This window comes from Papio anubis, chromosome 8 (assembly GCF_008728515.1).
Source record: "Papio anubis isolate 15944 chromosome 8, Panubis1.0, whole genome shotgun sequence".
NCBI classification, from domain to species: Eukaryota; Metazoa; Chordata; class Mammalia; order Primates; family Cercopithecidae; genus Papio; species Papio anubis.
In genome coordinates, this window is record NC_044983.1 from 21700932 (window position 1) to 21712988 (window position 12057).

The 12057-nt window shown below is 46.9% G+C and overlaps 1 protein-coding gene across 3 annotated transcripts in view; it reads left to right on the plus strand.

The window, feature by feature from the left end:
- The window catches only part of SLC25A37 (solute carrier family 25 member 37), a 47918-nt gene extending 37057 nt beyond the window's left edge, over positions 1–10861 (plus strand). For 2 of the 3 annotated variants that reach the window (XM_003902543.4, XM_021942141.2), the window contains 3 exons: positions 1509–1737; positions 3716–3772; positions 6682–10861. In XM_003902543.4, coding sequence (XP_003902592.1) covers positions 1509–1737; positions 3716–3772; positions 6682–7202 — 807 coding nt within the window. In that variant the 3' untranslated portion in view covers positions 7203–10861. Of the gene's footprint in view, positions 1–1508; positions 2217–3715; positions 3773–6681 lie in introns of all 3 variants that reach the window. The other variant, XM_031669437.1, reaches the window with a different exon arrangement.
- Positions 10862–12057: the final 1196 nt, after the last annotated feature.

Sequence of the window (12057 nt, forward strand, 5' to 3'; positions counted from 1 at the left end):
AATCAGAGTTCTCCAGAGAAACAGATACTAGGATGTGTAAAGTCTACTTGGGTTTATAAGACCAGCCTTTGGTTGAAGACCTTCCCTAGGTCCTAGCAGACAGAAACCAGGAGAGACAGAGACATCTATATCCCGCTACATAGAGAGGTTATCTAACTCTCTGCCTGTTCTCTGTCTATCTCTGTCTGTCTGTCTGTCTGTCTATCTATCTATCTATCTATCTATCTATCTATCTATCTATCTATCTATCTGTCTATCTACCTACCTATCTAATCTCCCTACCTACCTACCTATCTAATCCACCTACCTACCTACCTACCTAATCTACCTACCTACCTACCTACCTAGAAATCGAGAGATTTACTTTGAGCATTGGCTCACATGATTGTGGGGACTAGCAAGTCCAAAATCTGCAGGCTGTAGATTTAGGGAGAGCTGATGTTACAGTTTGAGTCTGAAGGCAGTCTGGAGGCAGAATTTCTTCCTTGAGAGAGACCCAGTTTTTTTCTCATGAGCCCTTCAGCTGATTAAATGGGGTGTATGTACCCATGGTATACAGGTTAATCTACTTTATTCAGTGTCTACTGATTTAAATGTTAATCTCATTTAGAAAATCCCTTCGTACATACATCTAAACTAGTGTTAGAGCAAATATCTGGGTACTGTGGCTCATTCAGGCTGACCCATAAAATTAACCATCACACCTGTGCAAGCGCCTTTCCCTCCTGGGTGGTGTCCTAGGGATGACAGAGGAGGGGAAAGCCAGGTCTCTGCTTCAAGGACACAAAATTGTGCATGCAAAAAAATTAAGAATGCTGCTCTGTCTGGAGTAGCCATTCTTTTATTCCTTTACTTTCTTAACAAACTTGCTTTCACTTAAAAAAAAGAAATTAAGAACAAGACCATTTATATTTAAGTGCCAACTTATAAAAATGAAATGTAAAAAGGTATTTAGAGGTGACAAGGTAAGTGAGGGCTGGAGGATTCGGAGAGATTTCATGGTGTAGGGACTGAATAGAAGCTTCCAGAACACGGAGGTTTCAGATAAGTGAGGACACAGAAGTCTTCACAACCAGAGTAGGCACCACAGGACAATTCTACATCTATCTAGGACTCTGAGTTTTTGAAGGGTTTCCATATGCATTGTTTGGTTTGCTGCTTGCAACAACTCTGTTATTTTAATTGAAGGTCTTAAAGCCCAGAGAAGTTAAGGGATTCCCCAGAGGCCACACAACTTGCCAGTGGCAGGGGAAGGTCTTCCTCTTCCACAGCCTTCTCTCTCTTTCTCCCTTTGTGGGGCATGATGAAATCTACATGCACACATTCATGTAGATTTCATTATGTCCATGTAGAATTCATTTTAATTTCAAACGTTTCCTTCCCAGAGAAATCTGGTGATACTATGAACATTGTTTTCTCCCTCTCTCCTTCTCCAGGTCTTATTTTCCTTCTTTACCATCCTGATTAACTCTATTTTTTGTTTGTTTTCTCTTCTTGCCTACTCCCAGACACGAATGCAGAGTTTGAGTCCAGATCCCAAAGCCCGGTACACAAGTATCTACGGAGCCCTCCAGAAAATCATGCGGACTGAAGGCTTCTGGAGGCCCTTGCGGGGCGTCAACGTCATGGTCATGGGTGCAGGGCCGGCCCACGCCATGTATTTTGCCTGCTATGAAAACATGAAAAGGACTTTAAATGACGTTTTCCACCACCAAGGAAACAGCCACCTAGCCAACGGTATTTTGAAAGCGTTTGTCTGGAGTTAGAAAGTTCTCTTCTTCAACACGTCCCTCCCCAGGGTGTTCCTCCCTGTGACCCAGCCGCCTCGACCTCGGCCCGCTTGCTCATGAATAAAGAACTCAGAGTTGTGTGTGCAACGCACACCCAGACACACGCACACACACGCGCGCGCGCACACACATGCTTTTTTCTGTTCCCCTCCGCTTTCTGAAGCCTGGGGAGAAATCAGTGACAGAGGGGGTTTTGGTTTTATTGTTATGTGGGTTTTCTTTTTTTGTTATTTTTGTTTTGTTTTGTTTTTAAACATTCAAAAGCAATTAATGATCAGACATAGGAGAAACCCTGAATAGAAACAAAACTTTTGAATGCTGGATTCAAAAAAAAAAAAAAAAGTTATCTGGACAGCTTCTTTGAGACTATTTAAAAACTGGTACAACAGGTCTCTACAACGCCAAGATCTAACTAAGCTTTAAAAGGTCAAGAAGTTTTATGGCTGACAAAGGACTCGCAACGCAGAAGGCCTTTCCCACCTTAAGCTTCCGGGGATTTGCGAATTTTACCCCCATTCTCTTCTGTTTGTCTGAGTCTCGTCTCTCTGCAAGCAAGGGCTGAAATCATTTTGTTTGGTTGTTTTGAGGGAGAGAGGCGGGGTGGGGGGTGCAAATCTGTCAGCAGCTCTTACATAAGGCATGTTTTATTGGGGAGGGCTGAGCTTTTATTTTCCTCTCTCTGGTGGGGTTGGCTTTTGTTGTTTTCTGTTTGGGTTTGGAATGGAAATATGGATAGCAGCATAAAGTACCTTTATTTTGACAAAATTCATTTTTTTCAACAATGGAGACATAGATATGGCCAGCAATAACTTCTGCCCCTCTCTTTTTACTCTGCTCAAAAAGCATCTCTCCTCCCATTAGCCAACCTTGGTCATAAGCGTGCCTGGCTGGTTTGCAGATACTTGTTTTGCTTTGTAAAAATTGGCCATTAGTGCATTTATTGAGACGGTCACTAAAGAGCCATGCCCTGACCTACCCCTGATTCTATGACATTGGGGCCCTTTTGCTGAAACTGCCTTCTGTAAGGGTTTCTCTCCTTGAAAGAGATTTGACGGAATCCATTTGATGCCAAGTGCTGCCCTGCACTGTTTCTGCAACGTGTGGTGTATGCTGTGGTGATCTGGCTAGGAATGATTATAAGTGTGTGTGTGGTGGGGGAGTGGGTATTACATGCATTGCTGAAGAGTCATCCTGGTGTTCCTCATTCCTCCCACCTTCCCGTGGTCATTTTAATTACGGGGCAGTGTCACCGCAAAGGGAGGAAGCTCAAAGCCAAAAGCAAAATTCCAGGCCTGATTCTGGCTTTTGAGGTTCCTGGTTCTTGAAGCCAGGCCTGACCTGACTCTCAGATAGGGTCAGTCCCGTTGCTTTGCAGACCGACCCTGGAAGTCTACCAAATGCAGATTCTCCTGATTTCCTCTTCTCTTGCCCAGTTTTCTTCTTCTTCTTTTTTTTTTAAAGCCTGGATTTTAACCAGATTTGCTTTTTTCCCCCTTCTCAGCTGTATATATGATATTATCTCCTTTCAGGGCCCCAGCTTAAGGGCAAAGTGAGTTAATGTGTAGACAAAGGCAAGGGACAAGAGAGAGTTAACATCTAGACAGTGGAAAAAGCCGTGATGTGTGGTTTCTGGGAACCACTAACACTTGCAGGTTTCGCTTTTTCCCAGGGTTGACTACAAGAAAGAAAACGAGGTTTTTGCAAGATTAAAATGTGGGTGAATGTGCCTAAATTAACCACCCCCATTTTTATCATATTTCCACCATCACTTTAGGGTTTTAAGAGTCAATGCTCACCTGGGTGGAGCTGGTAGTACATTTTGCTTCTTAGAAAGCTAAGTCCTGGGTTCCGTCTGATTTTAGGTTCCGGGAACTTCCTGAGAACACCCGATCGCAGAGGGTAATTTTCTGGAGTTTGTTTTGCAGGGATAGCTGGGAGTATGGCCACCCTGCTCCACGATGCGGTAATGAATCCAGCAGAAGGTAATGTCATGGTCCCAGGGAGGGGCAGTAGGGGATGCGCAAAGGGGCACAAAAAATGGTGGGGGAGTGGAGAGGACTGAAGGTGGGCAGGGAGGCTCCTAGTCTCCAGTCAGAGCAGACAGGAGAATTGAATTTTTTACTGCGTTATCAAAGGCCTCAAGAAGGGACACGAACATTTGAGTTTTATGGTATTCCTGTGCTCAGAGCTACTCAAAGTGTGTTCTACAGACCAGCAGCATCAGACCTCTTGAGGGTGTTGGAAATGCTAATTCTGAGGCTGGGTGCAGTGGCTCATGCCTGTAATCCCAGCACTTTGGGAGGTCAAGGTGGGCAGATCACTTGAGGTCAGGAGTTCGAGACCAGCCTGGCCAACATGGAGAAACCCCATCTCTACTAAAAATACAAAAATTAGCCAAGTGTGGTGTGTGCACCTGTAATCTCAGCTACTGGGGTGGCCGAGGCAGGAGAATCGCTTGAACCCAGCAGGCAGAGGTTGCAGTGCACCGAGAGCACGCCACTGTACTCCAGCCTGGGTGACAGAGCCAGACTCCATCTCAAAAGGGAAAAAAAAAAAAAAAAAGGGAAAGAAATGCTAATTCTGGCTGGCATGGTGGTTTAAAACTGTAATCCCAGCACTTTGAGAGGCCAAGGCAGGCAGATCTCTTGAACCCAGGAGTTCAAGACCAGCGTGGGCAGCATAATGAGACCCTGTCTCTACGAAAAATACAAAAATTAGGTGTGGTGGTGCGTGCCTGTAGTCCAGCTGTTTGGGAGGCTGAGGCAGAAGAATTGCTTGAGTCTGGGAGGTTGAGGCTGCAGTGAGTCCATGATTGCACCACTGCACTCAGCCAGGATGACAGAGCAAGACTGTGCCTCAAAACAAAAAGAAAACAAATGCTAATTCTCAGGCTCTACACAGCGCCTACTGGATCAGAATCCCTGGAGCTAGGTACCAGAATCTGTTTCCTGGTGACTCTGTTGCATGCTTTTGCACTATTCTAAAACCTATGTGTGCATACACACACACACACACTCTCTTAGCCCTTTTTAACACTTACTGATCCTAGACAAATGTATGGGGAACCCATCAGAGGCTATTAGGGCTAGTGTTCAATTTGACTGTTTTTAATATGAAAGATTATGGATTACATTTCAAACAGATGCGAACGTGGAGAGAATAGTATGATGAACCCCAATGTGTCCATCACTGTGCTTCAGAAATTAACATTGGGTCATTTTGTTTTAGCCATCTCTTTCCACATTATCTTCTTTTTGTTCTTTTATATTTCGGGGGTATTATGAAGCGAGCCTCAGCTGGGCAGACCAGAGTCTGTTCCCTTTTTATATATCCTGCTGTCTTAGCCAGCTTGGGTCTGAATAGTGACTATGTTTTGGGCCTGGCACCGGGCAGACCTTCCTACCTGGTGATGGCTTTGGGTGAGCTGTGGAGCTCTTTTCACCTTTTTGCCTCATCTGAAAATAGTTTCTGGCCAGAAGGGAGAATTGGAGAGAAAAGTTTCAACATTTTAAGTCTTATGCTATAAGTTTGCCTATCTTTTGTCTTTTAAGGTGAAGCTATTAAATTTGCTCTCAGCTACCCGCCATGTCCTAGCAGATAGAGGACTTGGTCTGACCTTCAGAGTTGTGATGGGGCAGGTTGGGAGGTGGGCGGGGAGTCTCCGTGGTCTGGGTACTGAGATTGAGCCAATGGGCAGGTGAAGAAAATCACCTTCTCCATTCCCATTGATTTCTTTATCGTGTGCTGCACGAGGCATGCTGGAGGGACACACACCTTTTCCCCTTTTTATTTACAAAGTAGACAGCTGAGAAAGACAGCTCGTGTTCTGTTTTGTTCTATACACATTATCTTTCTCAAGAGATGTGATGCCCTTAAGTAAACTGACCTGCCTTCATGGCTTGTCCTGTAATGAATGTGTTCAAGACAGAGTGTTTTCGGGGCAGGACAGAGGCATTCTTAGGTAAGCGGCGGTGGGGGGAGGAGACCCTTCCAGGAAGTAGTTCAGTGAAAAACCTAAAAATGCCCAAATCAATATTCGCTTACATATTGTATATCTTGGGCTGCTTTTTAGGGCAGTTCATTCAGGGACCCGGTCAGTAAACAGGTAGTTAACTTAGTGTAACCAAGCAAGGGTTTTGTTTATCTTTTTTAAAGGAGAAAAAAGTGAGGTTCAAACTCTCTCTTTCTCCTTGTCATAACTATTGATTTACAGTCTTTATTTCTTTAAAAGTAAACAAAAGCACATTGTGTGTATTTATTTGGCAATACATGAGGCCATTAAAACCCTGAGCCTAAGGTACCACAGTTAGTCTCATTTGCCTCTTGTCCTGTGAACTCCAGTTAGAATGTCATTGAACTTGGGCAGACATAATTCTAGTGTCTCTTTCAAACGCACTGTGTCACAGAAGCTAGAATTACCGTTAGAGGCACAAACCCCTGTGAATACACGAGGGGACACGCTTCCAGTAGATGTGTTGGGGAAGGAGGAGGGCAGGGGGGTAGGGGACAGGGTTCAGCTTTGTGGTGGGTCCTGAGGGTTCCTACCAGGGGCAGCCAGGATCTGGGAAATAGATCAGCGACTCTAGTCTGAAGTGGCTGCCTGGTTTGAGGGCTGCCTTCAGCAAGATTCAGGCAGGAGAAACTTAAGGAAATAGCCACCTTCCAGGCATGAGTCCTGGAAATAGAAATGGATTGTAACCCAGGACTGCCAGGGGCTGGCCCTCCGCGGCTGCTCAGACTAGGGCTGTGTGTGCTGGCTCTCGCCTGTTTCCGGTGTCTAACTGGCTTGTTTCTCTTTATGGCTTGGCTTCATTCCGACCTGGGGTGGGGCCACCTCCAACCCACTGCCCACTGGCTGTCCGTCTGGCCTGCCCCGCGGTTCCAACCACAGTGGTGAAGCAGCGCTTGCAGATGTACAACTCGCAGCACCGGTCAGCTCTCAGCTGCATCCGGACGGTGTGGAGGACCGAGGGGTTGGGGGCCTTCTACCGGAGCTACACCACGCAGCTGACCATGAACATCCCCTTCCAGTCCATCCACTTCATCACCTACGAGTTCCTGCAGGAGCAGGTCAACCCCCACCGGACCTACAACCCGCAGTCCCACATCATCTCAGGCGGGCTGGCCGGGGCCCTCGCCGCGGCCGCCACGACCCCCCTGGACGTCTGTAAGACCCTTCTCAACACTCAGGAGAACGTGGCCCTCTCGCTGGCCAACATCAGCGGCCGGCTGTCGGGCATGGCCAATGCCTTCCGGACGGTGTACCAGCTCAACGGCCTGGCCGGCTACTTCAAAGGCATCCAGGCGCGTGTGGTCTACCAGATGCCCTCCACCGCCATTTCTTGGTCTGTCTATGAGTTCTTCAAGTACTTCCTCACCAAGCGCCAGCTGGAAAATCGAGCTCCATACTAAAGGAACAGGCTGTGGGAAGGGATCATAGAATCTTTTCTTCTTAAAGTCATTCTCTGCCTGCATCTAGCCCCTTGCCCTCTCTTCACAGCTAGATCATTTTTTTTTTTTTCCCGCAGGGTGCTGCCTATGGGCCCTCTGCTCCCCAATGCCTTACAGAGAGGAGGGGACGGGACAGCCGCTCACCGGAAGGCTGTCTGCAGGGACATCCGAGGTGGTGGTGGACAGGAAAGACTTTGGAAGGGGAGCGAGAAATTGCTTTTTCTCTTCCTCCCCGGGCAGAATGTAGCTTTTCTGCTTCACTGTGGCAGCCTCCTCCCTGGATCCTTAGATCCCAGAGGAGGGAAGAAAATTTGCAGTGACTGAAAACAGTAAACAAAAAAAATTTTTTATGTATATAAAAGTTCCATTACACAGTACAAAATAGATGGATAATGTTTATCCTTTATTTTTCTATGTAGAAGTTTTTGAATTTGTGTGTGTGCTTGTGCGTGTCTACACCTAGTATTGCAGCTGGGACTCTCCAGCTGTTTTTGTTGTTCTTGTTTTGTTTTTAAATGAGAGGGTTGAATTCTTCCATCAGGTGAACGAAAAAGGCACCAAAGTAATAAATCACTGAATGTGACCTGCAGCTGTGTTTAGCCCCGCCAGATGGAAGTTTCACTTGAATGTAAAATAATAAAGTTTATATTTTGAATTTCTCTTTTCATGGGGGAAAAAAAGGTACGTTAAAAAAAATCAAAATAATGATATGTCACTTGCAGCTACCTTTTTTTTTTTTTCTTTTAAATTCAATCAGCCACCTTCATGTGCCTTTTTCCTTTGTCTTTCCCCAAAATTCCAGGACCAGAGATCTGGCCCTGGCCCATTTTCTCTTGCTGTGTATACACCTGCATACATGCCGGGTGGCAGGATCTCGCCCGCTGGAGGGTGGTGGAGCCCAGCAGAATTAGGGTGACTGGTCATAAACCTGCTGACACCGCTTCCTCCCCTTGTGAGTGATGTGAATGCCTGCCTTCCCGGGCCAGCACTTAGAAGCCCTTGATAGGCAGCATTTGGCGGCTTGTGGCGCAGGTGTTTGGGGTAAATCCTGCCTTCATCCTAGGACTTATTTCTGCATCAGCCTTTTAACTCAGTCACTTCAGGTAACGTGATCTGTGTGTGTTTTGACTGAATCTCATCTCCTGTGTTTCCCTGTGCAGTCTAGGGAAACATGTCTCCGGTCTTTGTCTGTCCCCCTGTCTTGTCCCAACCATTAATTCCAATGTCACAGCTTCTCATCGCATGTGACAAGAGCCAGGCCTATCTGCTAGGCCCCTGTGGCTGAGGTCTCACCTGGACCGTCATGCCCGAGTCAGAAGACCTCTCTCCAGAAGCCATTCTGCATCCTCGTCCGCTCTGTGTCACCCGAGAACACAGGCCTCGAGGCCTCGCTTTCTGAAATGGCGTGTGCCGAGTCAGATTGCCGCCCAGAGAAAATACAAGCCCGTTTTCCCTAGCTGTGCCATTTGTTGCTCTGCCAGGCTGCCGTGCAAGGGGATACTGATGAGACGAGCTGCACTGTCTCCGATTTGGAGCCCGCACCAGAGCTTGTCTTTGAAAATGAGCAGGAAGCTCATGTGTGTTTGCATTTCAGTGAGCCGGATCCTGACCTGCCGCCACCCACCACGGTCAGTGTGGTGCATCTCACTGAGGAGGTGCAGGCCTGGATTCTTTTGAGTGGTGCTGCTGCCTAGAAAGTAACTGCCTAGGAAGTAACTTGGAGAATTTCCATCTTGGGACCATGCACACAGTGCCTTGGGGAGTAGCTTTTGCCCTAACAGCGATGAGGAATTTTATCAGTCAGTTGACTGACTTTTTCAGATCAGGGATGGGAAAGAGCCAAACTGGGTATCTCCCAGGTGTGCCCCATCAACACTCCCTTGCAACTGGGTTGTGGGGCTTGGCTGTTGTCCGGACCCATTTGGGGGTTAACACCTCCTCTCTCCTCTGCCCGCTATACCCCAAAACCAGTTGCAGCCTCAGTCCACATGAGGATGCAGAAAACCGTAGAGTCCACGATGCTTCTGAAAATGTTTACATCTGCGCTTTCAACCTGCCTTGGGTTCGTGTTAAATGGTGTTAAATTCTGCAAATGGAGGGGAGAAAATCAAATTCTAAATTTCAAAGTGGAATTTAAAGCAAATTGTAAAAAGTTTATCCTACCACCTCTTTTGGTCCACTTAAGATATGCCACACTGAAGCAGGGTATTTCCTACTGGATTTTGGTTTCACTGGTGTTCAGAAAAGAAACTTGATTTGTCTAGGAGCACTCCTTTGGTTAGGGGGATGCAAGAAGGAGAGGTGAAGGCCAGGTGCAGTGGCTCACGCCTGTAATCCCAGCACTTTGGGGAGGCCGAGGCAGGCGGATCACTTGAGGCCAGCAGTTTGAGACCAGCCTGGCCAACATGGTGAAACCTCATCTCTACTAAAAATACAAAAATACAAAAAATTAGCTGGGCATGGTGGCAGGCATCTGTAATCCCAGTCACTTGGGAGACTGAGGCAGGAGAATTGCTTGAACCCAGGAGCTGGAGGTTGCAGTGAGCTGAGATTGTGCCACTGCACTTCAGCCTGGGCGACAGAGTGAGACTCTGTCTCAAAAAAATAAATGAATAAATTTAAAAAAAATAGAAGAAAAGGCGAAAACCGGAACCTGGAGCTCTGTGGGCCCCGGTTGCAGGCCCCTCCCTGTGTGATGAGGGATGGGTCAGCTGGGGGAACTACATGGCCAGCCTGCATGCCTGGTCATCAGGAGGTTGAGGAAAGCCTTGAAAGTTGTGAAGCACTAAGCAGATACAAGTGTTCATTAATTTTGTAGAAATGAACTTTCCTCTCTGGCCTTTATCTCCAAAGTCGGTATTGTTGCCCCGTGCAGACTGCAGTTTGGTTTTTGATTGTGACTTTGACATTGCAAAGTGCGAAATAGTAAGTGGTCTCCCCACCCCGCCATCCCACCCTGGTGACCAGCTCAGTATAATCATGGCACGTACTCAGTCATTGGTGTCTTTGGAGTGACCTCTGCAGCCAGTCAGTGTCACCTGGGTACAGCACCCGTACTTTTATGTGGTGTGTGTGTGAATAGCTCTTCTGCCCAAATCATGATTTGAGGTTCAACTACCTGTAGATTAAAGCTTTATACAATAAACTGATTTTTTCCAGATGGGTGAAATCTTTCCCCTTGATATGTTTTCTTAACTTTGCATTGAATCTATTTACTGGGTTACATTCTATGTGTAGTTTGTTTTTTCCAGTTTTTTTCTTTTAAAATGCTCATGTCTTATTCTAAGCATCTTCCTCCAAAGTCCCCATAAAGCTGCATCTCCAACACATTGTTATGCCAGTAAGGTTTTATTTAACTTTATTTAAGGATGATTGTGTCTTCGAATGACAAATGTACTGCTGCTTGCTCCCTGCAAGACGCACAATGTATGTTTTTAAGGGTGAGCAAGTGTTATTTCTTAAATTTCTCAAATGCCTGTAGTAACTATTGTTTCTGCCTCTCAATTGTTGCCAGCTCTTTGAAGAAGGGGAGAATTGTGTGTTTTTGTGTGGGGATGTTTCTGATATGCTGCTACAGTTGCAACACTGGAGCTAGAGAAAATAAAGTACTGATCTTCGAAGTGTTGTGGGCTCTGTGGTGGGAATCCTGAAATGAGAGGGGAGTGGATGGCAAGAGGGGATGTCCTTCACGGGGTCTATGCCTGTTCCTCTTGAGCACTAAGGACCAAGGTCTGCAGCTTTGGTAGGAACTGCCCCTGCAACCCCGTTTCCTCAGGGCAAGCAGATTGATGGTGGTGTTTGCGTTGTCTTGCTGGGCAGGAGTGGGAGCCCTCCCACTGGCGTGGCTCACCATGCTGGGGAGGGTGGCAATTTTCTTTCTCATTGTGAGAGCCTGGATGTGGCAGGCTGCAAGTGGTTCTTTGGAACATGCTGTGCTCATGCCTATTTTCTCTGTCTTAAACCTCAGCTTAAGCCAGAGAACGTGACCTCTTTTGGAGGTGGGAGGAGGGAAGGTTTGGACCCCCTTGAGAAGCCAGGGATGACTCTGACTCTTCCCACAATTTTGAAAGTCTGAGCACCCACCTTCAGTATGACCACTGGAGCCCTTGGCCTGCCAGGATGCAGGGTCAGAATTGAGGTCAGGTCTGAGAACTGGCCAATGCAGGGGTGCCCAGAGGTGGGAAGTGGTGATGGTTAGTGGATGGTGAACACTGGGATAAACTCCCTGTTTTGTAATTTACCTATGGCCAGTGCTGTGCTACTCCAACTTGTGGTTGCTTCCCGTCCTCTGGGGTGGGCGGCACAGATGATCTGCTTCCAGTAGATACGGATTCATTCAACAGATATCCTCCCTTTCCCTCCACCACAGAATCAATCAGCCAACAAATTGGCTGTGCTTCCCGTGAGCAAAGCCTCATGCAGGTGCTGGGGACAGAGTGAAGTGTAAGATGTGGTCCCTGTCCTCGAAGGCCTTACAGCCTAGTAGAAGAGTACAAGGGGAGATGCAAACTCCTTAAGACAATCAGATCTTGACCTACCAAGATGGTAGCAAAGTCAGCCATGGAAGCAAAACAGTAGCTTTGTGCCCATTAGACCAAGCTCCATGAGACAGTGGCCTTGTCTGTCTTATTTGCTTCTTTATCCCCAGCCAGTGGTGTGCTGGTGCTGGCACTGCACCAGCTCTCTAGGTTGTACAGCGCACATTCCTTCCCAGCTTCACATTCCATATTACCACGTTGGTAGCTTGAAATCGGCAACAGTGGGAATATTTACACCACAGAAATTGTCAAGCGCTGCTTATCAAGGCCTTTGCTTT